Source organism: Colletotrichum spaethianum, assembly GCF_022836535.1.
Source record: "Colletotrichum spaethianum MAFF 239500 DNA, contig10, whole genome shotgun sequence".
NCBI classification, from domain to species: domain Eukaryota; kingdom Fungi; phylum Ascomycota; class Sordariomycetes; order Glomerellales; family Glomerellaceae; genus Colletotrichum; species Colletotrichum spaethianum.
The window spans coordinates 1,157,428-1,176,376 of NW_026054780.1; the positions used below are offsets into that span (position 1 = coordinate 1,157,428).

Consider the following 18,949-nt stretch of genomic DNA (forward strand, 5'->3'; position numbering starts at 1 on the left):
AGCCTTCGCCCTAGAACTTGCATGTTCACGGGAAAGCATATCAAGTGTTTCCATTTGGATTTGGTCAGGTTTTCCCTCGTGACTAGGTATGCAGTGAAGACGCTAAAGTTTGTCGGGGCGAGACAGTTTCCATGAGATACCCCCCATTCCACACTGCCCAGCGTATGCACTAAACCGAGCTTACACGTCACCGTGCGGTATTGGAGCAGATCATTCCGCCACAAACATCTGCAGGGGGTGTCGAGCGTGAACAATAAGCGAGTGATGTCAACGCGCTGCCAACTTTCTTGATATCGAATTTCCCAAAACCGTGCGACAGGTTACAGAAATTCTTCAACCTCACTGCCGAGAAATCTGACAAAGAACCAGAACGGCTGCATCTTTCCCTTTTCGAATCTGAACATCTTTTTCCCCACTCATATCCCACCTACCTTATTTCTTACTTTATCCCAGGGAACACACCCCCTGATCGCCCTTCCCCCCATGTCTTCCCCGTCGCCGGAAGAGAAGCAGACCCAGAAGGACAAGGTCCTCGCGCAAGCAACCGCCAAACTCCAACAGGCGCAAGAGGAGGCCGAGTCGGCGGAGCAGACTCGGAAACGCGCGGAAGGAATCGAGGACCCTGAAGAGAAGAAGAAGATCCTCGCGGAGGCGGCCGAGCATGAGAAGAAGGCCAAGTCTCTGGCGAAACAGTCGCAGCGCCTGCAAAGCGGCGTCTGGCAGGGCGGGATTGGCGGCGCGGGCATCGGCGCGGGCGTCGGCACAGGTCTGGGTGCCGGCGTGGGGACGCTGGTAGGCACTCTTGTCGGCGGTGTTACGGCGATCCCGACGACCGGACTCGGCCTTTTGGTGGGCGCTGGCACCGGCGCGATACACGGGCCATGGTACAAGTTGGAGCAAGAAAAGAAGGGTGAGGCGACTGAGGAGGAGGAGGGCTCCGATGATGATGGGAAGGACGAAAAGGACGCCAAGTAAATCCCGCTATCTGCCTTGATTTCTCATGTCTTTTCTAGGATGCCGACGAAGGCAACACGGCAGTAGTGGGATCTTTTGGGACATAGCCATCGTTTGCTTTTGTATCTTGTCGTTATTGCAGCCGATGGCGACTTTTGCATTTGGTTTTGTACAGCTTTCTGCATAGCGAGGCAACAAAGGGCACATTATACACAATGATTAGGAGCGCGCTTCAGAGAGACTGCGATAATTACATCAACGGATTAACCAAACTAAGCAATACTCACCAGTAGATTTTCAATTCTGAGCTCTACCTGAGTCCAAGAAGAAGTTGAGTGGTGTGTTAGTATGTCTCTCCATTACATCGTGCTCACTAGTCTTGAGCCGCCACACCGTTAGCATATGAAATCACTTGCGGGTTTGTCATGGGAACGTCACGTAGTGTTCGTTTGCATTCAGCCAAGTATGCGTTTTTGGTTGCCCGCGCTATTTTATTACGGCCAACATGTTATGTGTCTAGCCAATGTTTGGCTAGAGTCCACTGCTCACCACATGATTGCAAAGCGCAACGTGACTCGGACGCACCAGAACAGCTGCTTTGAGCCCCAACGTTGTCAAGAAAGCGGTCTGGTCCTTACCCCTGAGACCAAGTATTCGGTTCTATCATGCTGCAAGGCTTTGAGGCTGATCCACGATATAGCTTCACATATGTCATATTGATTAGTGACCCATTAGCCCGGGATCGGTAATAGCGTCCCAAATTAGAACGCAAGCGGTGTGTTCATCGCAACATTGGGGCGCTGTCACTAGTAGCCGGCTTCGCCACGCGCAATCCAGTCTTACTGTCATGCCGCACAAGCCACGGTCAGACGCCATTCCCGCGGGTAGTATAGTTTTCTACAGCTGCGCGGCAAGCAGCCAGTCATCTCACAGCACAGGTTCTTCGAATGAGAATTTAGCGTCAATCCGGATTTAGGTCTTGGTGGTGTTCCCCCATGTGACCGGCATACCGGCGATGCGGCTGGTAGATGATAGAGGATCGATCGGGTCAAGGATTTCGGGTGCTGTCGTGCTTACGATGCTTGGCTGTAATATGCGAGCCGCCAACTGGGAAAGGCGGGTTGCGATGCGGAGGAGGAACGTTCCGTGAGGCTATACAGCGACGCCACGAGCTGGACAATGCGATTAGAGGCCCGGATTCATCTCGTGGGATTTATATAAATGCAACGGGACATTTGCTCTTCGACTTTTCGGTTCTCTCATCATTACAAGCAAAACAAGCAACCAAACAACCTTACAACGTTTCCTATCTCGTCTTTCCTGCTCTTTTATTTCCTAAAGTCTTTGTCTCTCTCTATATCTCAATTCATCAAAGTAACTCAGTGATTCTACAAAGAAGCGCCAAAACCAGTCACAATGTTCTCTATCAAGACCCTATCCACTGTCCTTTTGGCCTCCGTCGCTGCCACCGTCTCGGCCGCTCCCACCAGCACCACCGGCACCCAGACCCCGTCTCGCACGACCCATCTCACGGGCGTCACTCACTCCGTCGTTGCCGGCCTGGGCGGTCTCCGCTTCGACCCGGACAACGTCGTCGCTGAGATCGGCGATACCGTCGAGTGGCACTTCCTTCCTCGCAACCACTCGGTCGCCCAGTCCAATTTCGCCGACCCCTGCACCCCTTTCGCCGATGGCACTTCCTTCTTCTCGGGCTTCAACTTCTTCACCCCCGAGGGACAAGCCTCCGACGTATTCCAAGTCGTCGTTGAGGACAAGAAGCCAATCGTGAGTCTACACTCTCCAACTAAATCATCTGCAGGCTAGGGGGAAAAAAAGACTAACATGTATTTTTTCAGTGGTACTACTGCGCTCAAAATGTCGGTCAGCACTGCCATTCTGGCATGGTTGGCGTGATCAACCAGAACTTCGACAGCCCTGACTTCACTCTCGCCAAGCACAAGGAACTGGCTGCCAAGAAGGGGGATGCCATCGTTCCTCCCGTCCAGCAGGGTGGTTATGTCATTCCCAACCCCAACCCTCTCGGAGGCTTCAAGCTCTAAATGTTGAGGGACGGAACGATTCAACGCAGTAGGAGGTTGAATGTTATATAACTTACACATGGATTGCATGGCGGTGTCTAGAATCTGCATCTTACGGCGTTCTTTTGGTCGACGGTTCTTTTGAATACTGGCTTGGAAACTTTGGTCACTCTCTTATATAGGTAACATCGTGTTCGCTTCAACTTGTAATACAAACTTGCATCTTTCGAAACTCACGCTATATCGTGCTGTATCCTTTGCGCAGGGCCAATTTGTTTAATCCATGACTTTGCGCTTAAGCGGCTGCCGTAACCTTTTCTCCCGGCTCCTGGACTGCGAGGCTGTCCAAGTCCAGGCAAGTGTAATTTGAACTACATATTTACGCACAATAGACCCTGCTAGGAGTTGCATGGCATACTAATTTCATCGACAAAGTTGTTGATTTGGCCTAGCAGTTAAACTTCCTCGGAGAGCACCTGGACTATTGTTATTCTTACTTTAGCTAGGGAACACTGCTGAAACAGAGGCTGAATCCCAGCTCGAAAAGTTCAAAAGGCTATCACACCCAATGAGGACTAGCGCGAGAAAGGCAAAACCCCCATTCAACTTGGTGTTCCCGACTTTATGTTGTAGTTGGATCAGCCTTGTCGGCAGGTGGGAGAAGCTGTGAAAATTCCTCAAGAGGAAAAGGCTCGAGTAGACGGGATGTTCTCATCGGTTCAAGAGGCTTGCAATGTCGCTTGACAAGGAATATCCGCATCTGTAACAGCAATTCGCTGGAACATAGAACCACGACACTCTGCGACATTGAAGACGTAGCCGTCGGTCAGTACAACATCATTGGAGAATGTGGGTTTAATGTTCAGCTGTAGAATCACGAAGAATGTCTTCAAAAGACGTATTCGTTGAAGTTAGTTTGTCCAATGATGACAACCAAACCTTGCCCAAAATCCTGGACGATACCAGCACATAGCCATTGAAGTACCTGAATAATACCACACACCAACCTTATGCTAGTGAATTAAGGCTTTGGATTTATCCTGATTTCAAATATCGATTACAACTGTTTACAATAGGTAAGACTTTGTGAAAATCTTGGGGAGTTCTACCCTCATAGCCTTGATTTGTGTTTTGGCATGAGGAAAGGTGACGTTGACTATTTGGGCCTCACATATTACAAGTTGTTCAAAGCAGAGAAACAGGGTTCACAAAGAGGCTTTCGGGTTTTAATATCACTGATTGGTTTAGTTAGTATTATTGTGTGATCATTTTCAATTTGTGGCCATCATCGTCATGCGGGAGGCCAGGGTCAATGGCCGACCGAAAACATCTGGTGGACTAAGTACTTATCAACCCGCTCCACGAACTATGTTGTCCCCTTCACCGATCTCAAGCGTTGCGTTTTTTAAACAGATGAGATTATGGCTTGAACAGAGATCCATCAAGAGCCGTAGTAAGCCCAACCGACACGATTTTATTCGCTGGTAGTAAGCTACCGCAGAAAGAGTTGTTCGCGGCTATACCACTCCTTGCAATGAATGTCAGCTTCTTGCATGTGCTAACCAAGAGCGTACATGAATGATCTCATACGGTCGTTCAATTGTGCAGATACGACGGCATCGTCGGGAGAAGAGCCGTAGAATAGCGCAGCTTGTGCGGGGTTGCAGACGACCCCAAAGCTGCAGTGAGCGACAACCCCGCTCAAAAGCCCCTTCTATCTGAAAGGAATTGCCGTGTCAAAGATTGAATTGGCGGAAGAAATCACGGAATAAATAATGGGATCGCTCTCGCTTTCGCGCCTAATTAAATCAGTTGACAAGAAAGCAGCATCTTACTTGGCAACACATCACCGCGTCTTGGAGACCCGGGTACGCCATAATGATATATATCTAGCTAGTCATTTCAACGCACTTTGAGCCCAAGTGGTCGAAATCGTTAGGTCACAGTCAGAAAGCCTCACCCTAATTGGAACATTCAGAAAACCAATGCACATCTTCAGCCTCTTCTGGCTGTCAACCATTACCCTGGCGGGTCAAGGCTTGTCTCAGGAGGTCAACAAGACCTTCACCAATCCGATTCTACCTGGGTGGAACTCAGATCCTAGTTGCACTTTCGTAAAAGAATGGGATAACACGTTATTCTGCACAGTATCGTCGTTCTTGGCCTTTCCAGGCGTTCCGTTATACGCCAGTAAAGACTTGGTCAACTGGAAGCTCGCCAGTAATGCCCTGACGCGGCCTGAACAACTACCAGAGCTGTATAGAAATTCAGAACAAAGCGAGGGGATATGGGCTTCCACAATCCGTTTCCACAATGGGACCTTCTACCTCATTACTTCTTACGTGTCCTGGTACGCCGAATGGGGACCAAAAATCTTGCTTTTCACCACTATAGACCCATACAACGATGCATCCTGGACGGGCCCGTTACGCGTCGAGAATCCAGCAAACGACATTGACCCTGACATATTCTGGGACAACAGAAAAGTTTATATGTCAGTCGCTGCTGGGATCTACAGCAGCGAAATTGACCTTTCCACCGGCGCAGCGACTGAACCGGTCAAGGTCTGGAACGGGACTGGTGACCGCAATCCCGAAGGGCCGCATCTATACCGCAAAGATGACTACTACTACCTCTTGATAGGAGAGGGGGTACAGAAACAAATCATTCCGTTACTCTTGCTCGGTCCAAAGATATATCTGGCCCCTACGAGGGCGCTCCACACAACCCTATCCTCACGGCGAAGAACACGAATCTGTATTTCCAGACGGTTGGGCATGCTGACTTGTTCCAAGACGCTTCTGGGAACTGGTGGGGGTCGCACTGGCAACAAGGTCTGGCCCTGCGTGGGAGATCTACCCGATGGGTCGTGAAACCGTTCTCTTTGCAGTTGATTGGAAAAAGGACCAATGGCCAGTTCTCGACAAGGTTCACGGTACAATGACGGGGCCACTTCCACCTGTGAATAAGAACGTCCCAGGAACTGGCCATTGGATTGACGAACCTGATATCGTCGACTTCAAGCCAGATTCAGAGCTTCCGAGGCACTTTTTCTTTTGGCGCCCACCCAAGACCTCGCTCTTTGCAGTCTCACCACCAGGCCATCCGAATACATTGGAAGTATTTCCCTCGCCCGTCAACCTAACCGCAACTCCGGATTTCGAGCCCAAAGAGGATGGTCTTGGGTTCATAGCTCGTAAACAAAGCGCGACTCTATTCAATTACATGGTCGATCTTTCCTTCAATCCTGAAGTCGAAGAAGAAGAAGCGGGCATCTCAGTATTTCTGACGCAGGCGCAGCACATTGACTTAGGTGTAGTCAATTTGCCGGCTTGCTCTGGCACAACCTTTATTCCGAGATTCAGATTCCGAGTTGAGGCATCAGGAAAGGCAAACATCACCGTCCCCGAGACTGTCATCGTACCCGTGCCAAAAGAGTGGAGATCAGAAATCATAAGGTTGTCAGTCTCAGCTGTCACTGACTCCGAGTATGTATTCGGCGCGGCTCCGGCGGCACGACCAGAAGAGTACACAGAAATTGGCACAGCTGGCGCCCTCGTCGTTTCAGGCGGCAGCGGGCCATTCACCGGTGAGCACATATAGTCAGTTTCTGAGATGCTTTGTTGCTAATATACTATTTGTAGGTACCATAGTTGGTGCGTACGCCACCAACAACGGCGGCAAGGGGAAGACACCGGCTTACTTTAGTCGGTGGAGATACACTCCAGTCGCGCAAAAGATTGATGACGACGTTATAGTGGCAGTAAAATAGGCTATCCTAACGTATAGGAATTAGAGCTCTTCCCGAATTGAATCTTATCAATCGCGCACTCGTCTTAAACACTTACCAATCACCATGGCCCAAACGATCATCGTACCTGCCAGGGTTGGTGTTTGTCTTCATAGTGGTTGCATGTTGGCTACAAACAAGAAATGACTCGGAACAGAAAGAGCTTGAGGTCGAATTACTACGCTGCACATGGGCGAAAGTAGCTTGTCCGGGTATCCCCGGAGTATTCCGGGGCTATCATGTAGCAAGTGCGGGTTTGAGGTGGATCCCGACCAGGGCCGACTGCCGTCGAAGGACCGCTTCCCCACCTTTTGAAAGGTCACCAAATCATAGTCACGTCATTACCCGGGGTGTTAGTCAGCGCCGCGCAAAGCTAAACACCCCCTCCTCACGGAGGGGGCGAAAAAACCGGGTTGCCACTACGAAAAGGTGGTTGCCATTGTGTCCCCACTTTGTCCTGACTTTTGTTATATTCTCACTAAAACAATCAATTATTTGGATATTTTATCGACAGATATCAACACTATCTAAACTAAATATCCTTATCTAACATAGTTAATATGCCTTGCTTATGTGACAAGAATATGACTATTGCCAAAAAGGCTGCCGAAGTGCTATTTGCTGCCTAGCAACGGGCAAGCCAATTCGGCTGTGCTGGCAAGAACTTAGCCCCTATACCCTCTATTTGCTAGACTGCCTGGGACTACGGAGTATCTTATACGGCGATTGAGAAGCATCTTTGCACCTTGCGAGCTGGCGGTGACCTCCGCGTAAGCCCAGACGAAGGTGGCCGGCCGCGGGCAATAATAGACGCTGAAGACGCGGCTCTTGCGGCCTTTGTTATATGGCTTGCTGAAGCTGGCTTCCTAGCCTTGCCGATACAGGTCGAAGAGACGGCTAACTATCTGCGTGACCTCTGCGGTATGCCCCCTGTATTGGAGCACTTTGTCTGTACCTGGCTTGCCGACTACCCAGAGCTTCAGAAGAAGGCTGCTATTAAGCCGGTTGAGATATACTGTAAGGGAGCAGAGCTGGACCTTGCCCTGATAGAGGACTTCTTTGCGCGGTATTGGGCAATAGTCTGAGAGTATGATCTTGGCCCTTCAGAAATATGGAACGCCGATGAGTCAGGGTGCCGAATCGGCTGCCTTAGCAGCAGGATACACGTGATACTATTTTAGTGGCCACTAAAATACAACTGCCTACTAGAGGTTATTAATTCTGCGAATCAAGAGTCATGTACATTAGTTAGATATGGCAATGCTGCGGGCAACAGCATACCAGGATATCTGATCTTCAAAACGTGGCCAGTTACTGCTTAGGCAGATTATTAGATCCAAGAAGGTGTCTACTTTATGCATTCAATAACTGGCTTTTCAAACCAAGAGGTTATAATAAACTATATATAGCACTTCAATACTGAATCATACGCAAGGTTAGCTAAGTATCGCTATATAAGCCATTCACTTAAGGACTATTTTGGCGTTAACATATACGGTTATAACAACTATAACCTATATCTACTTAATAGTAAGCCAAACAGAGTACACCAACAATACCATAATTATTAGGATATTATTAAGAAGTCAAAATAGCTATATTATCTATTTCTATTAAATAAGTTTACTAGCCACATTAGTATAGAGCTTATAGAGTATTGTATTAACTTCGACATTATCCTAGGTTTTTTTTTGCCTTATATAACGCACTTCCTTTAGCCAATAGATATTAAGGTCTTCCAGCCATTCAAAAGTACCCAGCAAAAGGTACTTTGCAACCATATACAAAATGGTAACCTTACATTTACAAGGGGCAACTTTATTACTACTCTTACCAATATAACTAATACTACCTTCACAGCTATAAATATTATAAGAAGATTTAAAAAATCAGGTATCTAGCCTATTAAAGACAATATTATATTAGCCTAATTAGTAAAAAGAATACAGTAAAACAAGGCTAATATATTATTTTACCTTATATGTTTTTTGCTATATAACAATTACTTTAATAAGGCTATACTTATTACTAACTATATAGAGGAGAAATATAGCAGCTTATAGAATACTCCTTTAAAAAAAAGATTTAAGGTGATTAAGGAAATAATTAATAAGAAAGCTCTTAGTTATAAGTACTAACAAGGTCATATCAAAGACTATAATAAGAGACTAGCAACATAGTAACAAAGAAGCTAGGCCTAGCGAGCCGTCAAGCCAAGTGTTACGACCCAGGAAAGCGTTGGTTAACGTAACCACCTGGAACGAACCCACGAGGGACCAGGGGACATTCGGGCTCATGTATGCATGATCACGGCGCTTACGGGCAAGGGTCGGAACGGAAGAACTATGGACAGATCACGTGATGATAAGAAAGTGATCAAGAGATAAGGTGATCACTGGGAGCGATCACCAAGTGAGCAGCTCACCCCGGACCCACTCTAGTTGATCACCATCAACAGCATCACGATAGGGAGACATCAGTATATAGACAGGACTTGAGCCTGGGGCTCAAAGACTCTCCATAGCTCTTCAGCAATCAACTTCGTGATTCACTCTCTCATAAGTGACTCTTAGATTATCCTTCTGTTGTGAAGCTATAAAGCTATCTACGCCTAGACGTGCCTGACTGATCACCAGACACCAACAGACCAGCAAGATTACCAACAAGACTTACCTTACTGTTACCGAGTATCGACCTCAGCTGCCTATTAGCAGAAAACACCACTGTCGGATATCTGACCGTAACACTTTGATTGCTCCTGTTTAGTAAGTTGACCTTGATACTCACCAAACAGTAACGATGTCCTCCAAAGCCACCCCGACTTCATCTAGCGGATCCAAGGGAAAGGCGGTCGCACCCCCTAAACCCATGAGCTTGGACCAGGAAATGAAGGGCGCCGAATCCTCTAGCGACGAGGACGACAATGCTGAAATGGCCAAGCAACTCAAGAAGGCCCACAAGGACATCGCGGACATGCAACAGATGTTCAACAACAACGCGGCACTCCTTGACCAACTTCGGGCTGAGGTCCAGCAAACCAACAATCTCAGGGAAGAAGTTCGCACTCTCCGAGCTGCTGCCAACATCATCTCGACCCCAGTGGATGGGCGGGAAAAACTCAAGCTCAACTCCCCCACCACCTACGACGGGACCCCTGGAACGCTTAAAGGATTCTTGATACAGGTCAGGACCTACCAGACGTTTCACTCTGGCAACTTCCGTACGGAAACGGAGAGAATCATCCATGCAGGCACCTTCTTCAGAGGACGAGTCCTCTCTTGGTTCGAACCCTACCTAGAAGACTACCTGGACAGTGAGACGCTGGAGCACTGCAACCTAGAGACCCAGCAAATCTTTGGGAGCTTCGCAGGATTCGAGTACGCCTTGAAATCCTTATTCCAGGACCCAGACGAGAAACGACAAGCCGAGCGAGACTTGGCAAATCTCAAACAAACCAAGTCAGCCACCAACTACGCTGCAGAGTTCCGAAGAATCTGCGCACGACTTGATTACACCGACGACACCAAGATCTTCATGTTCTACCAAGGACTTAAGGAAGAAGTAAAAGACGAGCTATCCAAGCTCGACCGACCCAACGACTTCCTACAATACGTGGAAATCGCAGTCAGAATCGATACCAGGCTGTACGAACGGCGAAAGGAAAAAGGAGAAGCACGCCGCCCTCAGCCGAATACCAGCAAAAAGTATGTGCCGCAGGGACCTAGGAACTCGCAACCCAACTCGTACTGGCAGAACAACCAACAACACAGTAAGCCGAGCACCTCCTATGGGCAACACAGCGGACCCATGGACGTTGGTGCTGCAACCAGGAAGCCTCACCAGAACCACCGGGATCCGAAGGACTTCAAATGCTACAACTGCGAGAAGCCCGGCCACATAGCTAGAGACTGCAAACAACCTAAGCGACTCCAGAACCGACCCGTACCTGAAGGCACTAGGAAAGCCAACGTAGCAAGAAGGGAAGTTCCCCACGAACAAAGGAACTGGACCACCTGCTTCGACGACAACTGTTTAGTTCATCAAGAACTGAAAGAGCAAGCCGGATGGTACCCACAACAGCCCAAACCCAGAACTGTGGCAATCTCCCGACGAACCCAGAAAGGAGGCCACCCAGAACAAACCACGGTTCAGCAACTGGAGCAACGAAACCAACAGCTAATCACCAAGCTCATCCGAGCCAAGGAAGCTGCACAAAGCAAGGAAGACAACCCCTGTATGCCCGACACCCTGAAAGTCATCGAGGAACGACTCCAACTACGCATACAAGCCCAAGGGAACTTCCAGAAACAATGGGCACTCGAGGAGGACTTCGAGAACGCTCTCAAGGAGGAAAGGAGCATCAAACCTGGGAAGCCCACTAAGATAGTAGCCGTGGGACGGAAGCAACCACGACGACCCAGATTTTCTCCTCCAAAACTCGGGTTCAGGGAACCCACACCCCAGGAGTCGATTGAAGTACTTGGCGAGAAAACAAGCTCTGAAGAAGAACATGAGGAATCGCTTGATGAGTTCGAACCCTCGAGCAAGCTCGAAAGAAAGGCTGCCAAGCAACTCATGGATCTCAGAAGATCAAGCCAAACCTCTACGCAATCGACATCCTACAAGGATATTGAGAAGAAAACCAGGACGATTACATTCACACCATTCTCAGAAGAAGAAGAATCCTCTGACGAATCGGACCCTGGACGAGAAGTCTTCCGTGAAAGGGAAGCACAGCTCTACGAGGCCAACCAAAGCCCAACTCATTACGACCCGGACGAACCAATAGCTGCGCAAGCGAATGTCGACTTCAGCGACGACCCGATGGTCAAAAGGGCTTGGCCCACCAAAAAGGACTACCCTGAGTACCGACCACAGTACGAAAAGAATGAGGACGATCAAGAAGTCTGGTTCTATGGAACAGACGATACCGGAATCGACGGGAAACCAGTAGTATCCGTCCTAGAGGAACCTATATTCGGAGACCACGAGTACCTCGACCAAAAACACGCACGCCACACCGAAGTATTCTGGGCCGATTGCATCTACGACGAATGCCAGTTCCACCTCCAGGACAAGGAACTTAACGACTTCTTCCCTCGACGAAGGAAGCAGCAGCCGATTCCCATGATCTACCTCCACCACCAACTCGGCACATGGATAGTCAAGGAATTCAAAGCGAGCTGGTTACACATGCAACCCAGTCCGGAACACCCGGTTCTGTGCTACAACGGACTGATCAAACACTGGTCCAAATGCATGCACGACGAATGTATGATGCATTACGTAGGCAAAGCCAAAACCTGGAGAACCCAGATTAGGGAACAAACCCCCCCCGAGATAAAACCGGTGGACATGAAGGGGAAGCAAGCCCACCGACACTACTCAAAAAACTAGGGACGCCAACTGCACAGGGACAGCAGAAGGCGACACTGAGGAAGTCCCTATACCTCGCCACGACGACAGACGCCTCACACCTGGTTCTGAGCGTCTACATCGAAGGACAGCCCACTCAGGTCGTAATTGACAGTGGAGCACAAGCAAACCTGATGTCACCACGACTGGTGAATCAACGAGGAATCACATGGAGATTCAAGGAGGAACCATACACCCTGCAAAACGTGGAAGGAGAAACAGTTGAGTACGGTGGAGGCACCATTGACAGAGAAACCGCGCAACTCTCTATGGTTACCCATGACCGTCAAGAACATCTGATCTTCGACATAGCACAAATAGGAGACATGGATGTCATCCTTGGAATCCCATGGTTACGACAACACAACCCGAGCATAGATTGGAGAACAGGCCAACTCCAATGGAGAGATTCGACTGCGAGGCAGCGTTGCAAGCCGCAACCCCCGAGTGAATCAAAGCGACACAGATACGTCGCATACGTCAAAAGAATCGAGCCCACGAAGGACGAACAATTCGAACAATTCATCAACGATCAACGAGAGGAAGAACGCCTCTCTCCGATCCCAGAACAATACCGCAAGTACACCAAACTCTTTGCTGAAGAATTGGAAACCGGCTTGCCTGAACATAGCTCGTACGATCACGAGATCCCGCTCAAAGAAGGAGCACACCCGAAGTTTCACAAAATCTACGGACTGAATGAAACGGAACGCGAGGCACTTGACAAATACCTCGAAGAAAACCTACGCAAAGGTTACATCCGACCATCGACATCCCCTGCAGGATACCCAATATTGTTTGTACCAAAGAAAAATGGCAAACTACGACTCTGCGTGGATTACCGACAACTCAACGATATTACAATCAAGAACTGCTACCCGCTACCTCTTATCTCAGAATTACGAGACCAGCTGTACCACGCCAAATGGTTCACAGCCATCGACCTCAAAGGAGCCTACAACCTGATCAGGATGAAGGAAGGCGAGGAGTGGAAGACTTGCTTCCGCACCAGGAAAGGCAACTTCGAGTATCTAGTCATGCCTTTCGGACTCACCAATGCACCCGCCACCTTCCAGACAATGATCAACCACGTCCTGAGAGAATTTATAGATGTGTTCGTTGTCGTCTACCTAGACGATATACTCATCTACTCTCGTACCCCCGAGGAACACGAGAAGCACGTTCACACCGTACTCCAACGACTACAAGAAGCCAAACTACTAGTCGAACCCGAAAAGAGCGTATTCCACAGTCAACGAGTCGACTTCTTAGGATTCACCATCACACCAGGAAAGATCCGGATGGAAAATGGAAAAATCGCGGCCGTCAAGGACTGGCCCCGACCTCAAAATGTCAAGGACATCCAATCCTTTTTGGGATTCGTCAACTTTTACCGACGATTCCTCAAAGGATATTCCGCCAAAATCAACCCCCTCATCAAGCTCACCAGAAAGGACGTACCCTTCGAATGGACCGAAGAACAAGAAAAAGCCTTCGAAGAAGTCAAGCAACAAGTTTGTTCCGAACCAGTTCTGATAATCCCAGACCCAAGAAAACCCTTCGAACTGGAAACCGACGCTTCAGACTACGCCATCGGTGGACAACTCGGCCAACGCGACGATGAAGGAAAGCTACACCCTTGCGCTTTCTTCTCTCGAAAACTTAGCGGAGCCGAGCTCAATTACCAAATCCACGACAAGGAACTCATGGCAATTATCGAAGCTTTCCAAGAATGGAAACCTCAGTTATCCGGGACCAAACATGAAGTCAAGGTCTACACCGACCATAAGAACCTCACTCACTTCACCACCTCTAAAGTCCTCAACAAACGACAGATCAGATGGTCTGAATTCCTGTCAGAATTCAACTTCAGAATCATCTACGTCAAAGGATCTGAGAACGGAAGAGCTGATGCCCTAAGCCGAAGACCGGACCACGAAACCCCGGTACCAGAAGAAACCCAAGTCATCCTCAAGGAGGACAAGAACGGTGACCTTGTCCCAGCACAGAAACTCATTATGATCGGTACCCGTGTCAATACCAGCACGACTGGCAGGATGACACCTGAACAGATCATGGAGATTCATAGTGCTAGGGCCCACGGACACCAAGGAGTTACCAAAACATTTAAACGAATTCGACAACATTACGACGCACGAGTCACTCGAGCAGAAGTGGCTTCAGCAATCAAGGATTGCGACATGTGCAAGAAAAGCAAAAATAGTCCACACAAACCATACGGACAATTGCAACCACTACCAGCGCCACCAGAAGCGTGGCACTCAATCTCTTTGGACTTTATCGTCAAACTCCCCAAGTCAAAAGAACCACTCACGAAAACCTACTATGACAGCATATTGGTCATTGTCGACCGACTCACGAAATACGCATACTTCATCCCGTACTTAGAGTCAAGCACGGCAGAAGACCTAGCGTACGCGTTTTTGAAATACATCGTCAGCAACCACGGATTGCCCAAGGAAATCGTATCCGATAGAGACAAACTGTTCACATCCAAGTTTTGGAAATCCCTGATTTCGCAACTAGGAGCTGATCACAAGCTATCGACCGCTTTTCACCCACAAACCGATGGACAAACCGAACGAATCAACCAGATACTGGAACAGTATCTACGATGTTATGTCAACTACGACCAAGACAATTGGGTACCATTGCTTCCAATGGCCCAATTCGCCTATAACAGTGCTATAGGAGAAAGCACACTGAACTCCCCATTCTACCTGAATTACGGATTCGAGCCTACGGCATATGGAGAACCTCGACAGGGACCACGAGCACTAAAGGCTGTGGCAGATTACAACAAATTACGAGAAATCCAAGAGAATGCCACCAAAGATCTCGAATTTGTCAGGGCACGAATGAAGAAATACGCCAACACATCAAGGGTTGAGGGACCAACCTTTGAAGAGGAAGATAGCGCGTATCTTCTGCGACGCAACATCAAAACGAAAAGACCAAGTGACAAATTGGACTACAAAAAACTTGGACCTTTCAAAATCATTCAGAAAATCTCAGACGTCAACTTCAAACTCGACTTACCAGACACAATGAAGATACATCCAGTTTTTCATATCGCACTGCTTGAACCAGCACCGCGAGGATCAAACACCAACGACTGCATCATCGTGGAACCAAACGAACCGGAGTACGAAGTCGAACGAATCATTGACGAGCGAGAGGAAAACGGAGAAACACAATATCTTATTAAATGGAAAGGATACGGACACGAGGACAATTCATGGGAGCCAGTCAAGAACCTCCAACACTCCCAGCAACTCCTTCAGGACTATCGCGAGTCCCAGAACCCTCAGCCACGAAACCCTCAACAGGCAGCTCACCGAAGGACTGCCAGGACGGATCGCTAGGATCAAAAGACTCAAGGAAGGACAGGTCAATTGCACCAAAACCACCACTAGCCTGTACCTCGTGAACCGCCTCAACCACCGGATCGACGGGCGAATCCGCAGGCCACTCAGCAGCGGCCTCACGACCCCTCTTGAAAATCATCCGTTTCTCTTTACGTAAACGATCGAGCCGGGCAAGAGACGCATCCATCTCCGCCTGCGCAAGACGGAACAGTTCTGCTTGCTTTCGCAGTAACTCCGCCTTCTGACGAAGCAACTCTTCCTCCTGCTCTTCAGCCTTATCCAGACGATCGGCTTCATTCAGCAAACGATCCACTACGATCATTAGAAAGCCACACACCTCGGAACCACGAAAAACACTCACATTCGCAAATCGCATTATCATCCCCATCACAAGAGCGACCCCGGCGAGTACACTCTTGACACTTCTGGAAACCCGCAAGCATCTTGCAACGGATCCCCTTGGAACGACACCAACTACACGGCATTTCGATTTCAATTCCGTGTTCACGAATCCTCAAGGAATCCGCGAGACGGCGCTTGGTGGAAGAAGCCTTGCCAGATTTAAGAGTGTCTGACTCTGCCGCATTAGTCACCAACGACATGGTGGAAGAAAGATGAGAATGAGATAAACCCAGGGACAGCCCGCGGCGGGAACCCACTTACCTATATAGGTCTAAGGGGCTAGACCTTTGGAGGGGAGACCTGATGTTACGACCCAGGAAAGCGTTGGTTAACGTAACCACCTGGAACGAACCCACGAGGGACCAGGGGACATTCGGGCTCATGTATGCATGATCACGGCGCTTACGGGCAAGGGTCGGAACGGAAGAACTATGGACAGATCACGTGATGATAAGAAAGTGATCAAGAGATAAGGTGATCACTGGGAGCGATCACCAAGTGAGCAGCTCACCCCGGACCCACTCTAGTTGATCACCATCAACAGCATCACGATAGGGAGACATCAGTATATAGACAGGACTTGAGCCTGGGGCTCAAAGACTCTCCATAGCTCTTCAGCAATCAACTTCGTGATTCACTCTCTCATAAGTGACTCTTAGATTATCCTTCTGTTGTGAAGCTATAAAGCTATCTACGCCTAGACGTGCCTGACTGATCACCAGACACCAACAGACCAGCAAGATTACCAACAAGACTTACCTTACTGTTACCGAGTATCGACCTCAGCTGCCTATTAGCAGAAAACACCACTGTCGGATATCTGACCGTAACACCAAGCCACTCATTTATATTAAGTGTCACTTTTAATGATATAAAAGAGGCATATAAGAAGCAAGTAACTAAGGCTATATAAGTAGAGCAACAGCGGCAACGAGCAGCAGTCAAGAGGATAGCTTACAGCCAAGAAAAGGAGGTCCACTAACGATATAATACTTCAAAGTATTAGATAATAGATAGGCAGATAAGGCAACTAACCTTTAAATAGTAGCTATATTATACTAAAGAAGTTAATACCTATATTCTATTTAATACCTTAAATCCTCATTAACATAACGAGCCAAAAAAAAAATTCACTATTAACGTCAACCCTACCCCTTTACTACAGCATATACTTAATCAATTCAAGTATATAACAAGGCCCCTTAGTCAAGGCAATATTAACCAAGTATTAGCTAATACTACTACAAAGGTAACTAAGCTAGACTTTAATCCCAAGATATTTACAGACATAGATAATCTTATTAACAAAAACGTCAATAAGGCTGTATCCAGCAAAGAATTAGTTAGTACAGCTAGGGATAAAGTGTTACGACCCAACAAGCATAACATAACCAGGGTCGCCCCACGGGCACCTAGCGGTTACAAGACAAGGTTATATACGGGATGGCACAGGAACACATCAATCCCCTCTCAGAACAGAAGAACTAAGAAAAGTCACATAAAAATAAGAAAAACCAACAACAAATAAGCGGTCCATAACCCAGGACCAACATACCAAGGATCAGTCCTCATCAAGGACCAACTTCAAGAGATCAGTCCTAATAAGACAATAATAGGATATAAGGATAATTATTCTAACTAGACTAAATACCTTCTATAGCTCTTCAGCAATCAACTTTATGATTTACTCTCTTATAAAATAACTTTTAAATTATCCTTTTATTATAAAACTATAAAGCTATCTATACCTAGATATACCTAACTAATCACTAGACACCAACAGACCAGTAAAATTACTAACAAAACTTACCTTACTATTACTAAGTATTAACCTTAGCTACCTATTAACAAAAAACACTACTATTAGATATCTAACTATAACACTTTAATTACTTTTATTTAGTAAGTTAACCTTAATACTTACTAAACAATAATAATATCCTCTAAAGCTACCCTAACTTCATCTTCTAACAGATCTAAAAAAAAGGTAATTACACCCCCTAAACCTATAAGTTTAGACCAAAAAATAAAAAACACTAAGTCCTCTAGTAACAAAAACAATAATACTAAAATAACTAAATAACTCAAAAAGACCTATAAAGATATTATAAACATATAACAAATATTTAATAATAATATAGTACTCCTTAACTAACTTTAAGCTAAAGTCTAATAAACTAATAACCTTAAAAAAGAAGTTTATACTCTTTAAGCTACTACTAATATTATTTTAACCCTAATAAATAAATAAAAAAAACTTAAGCTTAATTCCCTTACTACTTATAACAAGACCCTTAAAACACTTAAAAAATTCTTAATATAAGTCAAGACCTACTAAACGTTTTACTCTAACAACTTTTATATAAAAACAAAAAAAATCATCTATATAAACACCTTCTTCAAAAAACAAGTCCTCTCTTAGTTTAAACCCTACTTAGAAGACTACCTAAACAATAAAACACTAAAGCACTACAACCTAGAGACCCAGTAAATCTTTAAGAGCTTCATAGAATTCAAGTACACCTTAAAATCCCTATTCTAGAACTTAAACAAGAAACAATAAGCTAAACAAAACTTAACAAATCTTAAATAAACCAAATTAACTACTAACTATACTACAAAGTTCTAAAGAATCTATATATAACTTAATTACACTAATAACACTAAGATCTTTATATTCTACTAAGAACTTAAAAAAAAAGTAAAAAACAAGCTATCTAAGCTTAACTAACCAAACAACTTCCTACAATACATAAAAATCACAATCAGAATTAATACCAGACTATATAAACAGCAAAAAAAAAAAAAAAGAAATACATTACCTTTAACTAAATACTAGCAAAAAGTATATACTACAAGGACCTAGAAAATCACAGCCTAACTTATACTAACAAAATAACTAACAACACAATAAGCTAAGTACCTCCTATAAGTAACACAACAAACCTATAAACGTTAAT

At 46.6% G+C, this 18,949-nt stretch overlaps 4 protein-coding genes across 4 annotated transcripts; all 4 read left to right on the forward strand.

Moving 5' to 3' along the window:
* Positions 1 to 483: 483 nt before the first annotated feature.
* ColSpa_04868 (uncharacterized protein) lies at positions 484 to 975 on the forward strand (the record flags this gene model as incomplete). Its single annotated transcript, XM_049271080.1, has 1 exon — positions 484 to 975. One exon carries the CDS (start codon positions 484 to 486, stop codon positions 973 to 975), a length of 492 nt encoding a protein of 163 aa, XP_049127037.1.
* A 1,395-nt stretch (positions 976 to 2,370) lies between these two features.
* Positions 2,371 to 3,014, forward strand: ColSpa_04869 (extracellular serine-rich protein; the record flags this gene model as incomplete). Its single annotated transcript, XM_049271081.1, has 2 exons — positions 2,371 to 2,739; positions 2,811 to 3,014. 2 exons carry the CDS (start codon positions 2,371 to 2,373, stop codon positions 3,012 to 3,014), a joined length of 573 nt encoding a protein of 190 aa, XP_049127038.1.
* Positions 3,015 to 6,218: 3,204 nt separating this feature from the next.
* ColSpa_04870 (uncharacterized protein) lies at positions 6,219 to 6,765 on the forward strand (the record flags this gene model as incomplete). Its single annotated transcript, XM_049271082.1, has 2 exons — positions 6,219 to 6,582; positions 6,638 to 6,765. The coding sequence occupies 2 exons, from the start codon at positions 6,219 to 6,221 to the stop codon at positions 6,763 to 6,765; spliced, it is 492 nt and encodes a 163-aa protein (XP_049127039.1).
* A 4,254-nt stretch (positions 6,766 to 11,019) lies between these two features.
* Positions 11,020 to 12,180, forward strand: ColSpa_04871 (uncharacterized protein; the record flags this gene model as incomplete). The annotated part of the gene is made up of 1 exon (XM_049271083.1): positions 11,020 to 12,180. One exon carries the CDS (start codon positions 11,020 to 11,022, stop codon positions 12,178 to 12,180), a length of 1,161 nt encoding a protein of 386 aa, XP_049127040.1.
* Between the last annotated feature and the right edge of the window lie 6,769 nt (positions 12,181 to 18,949).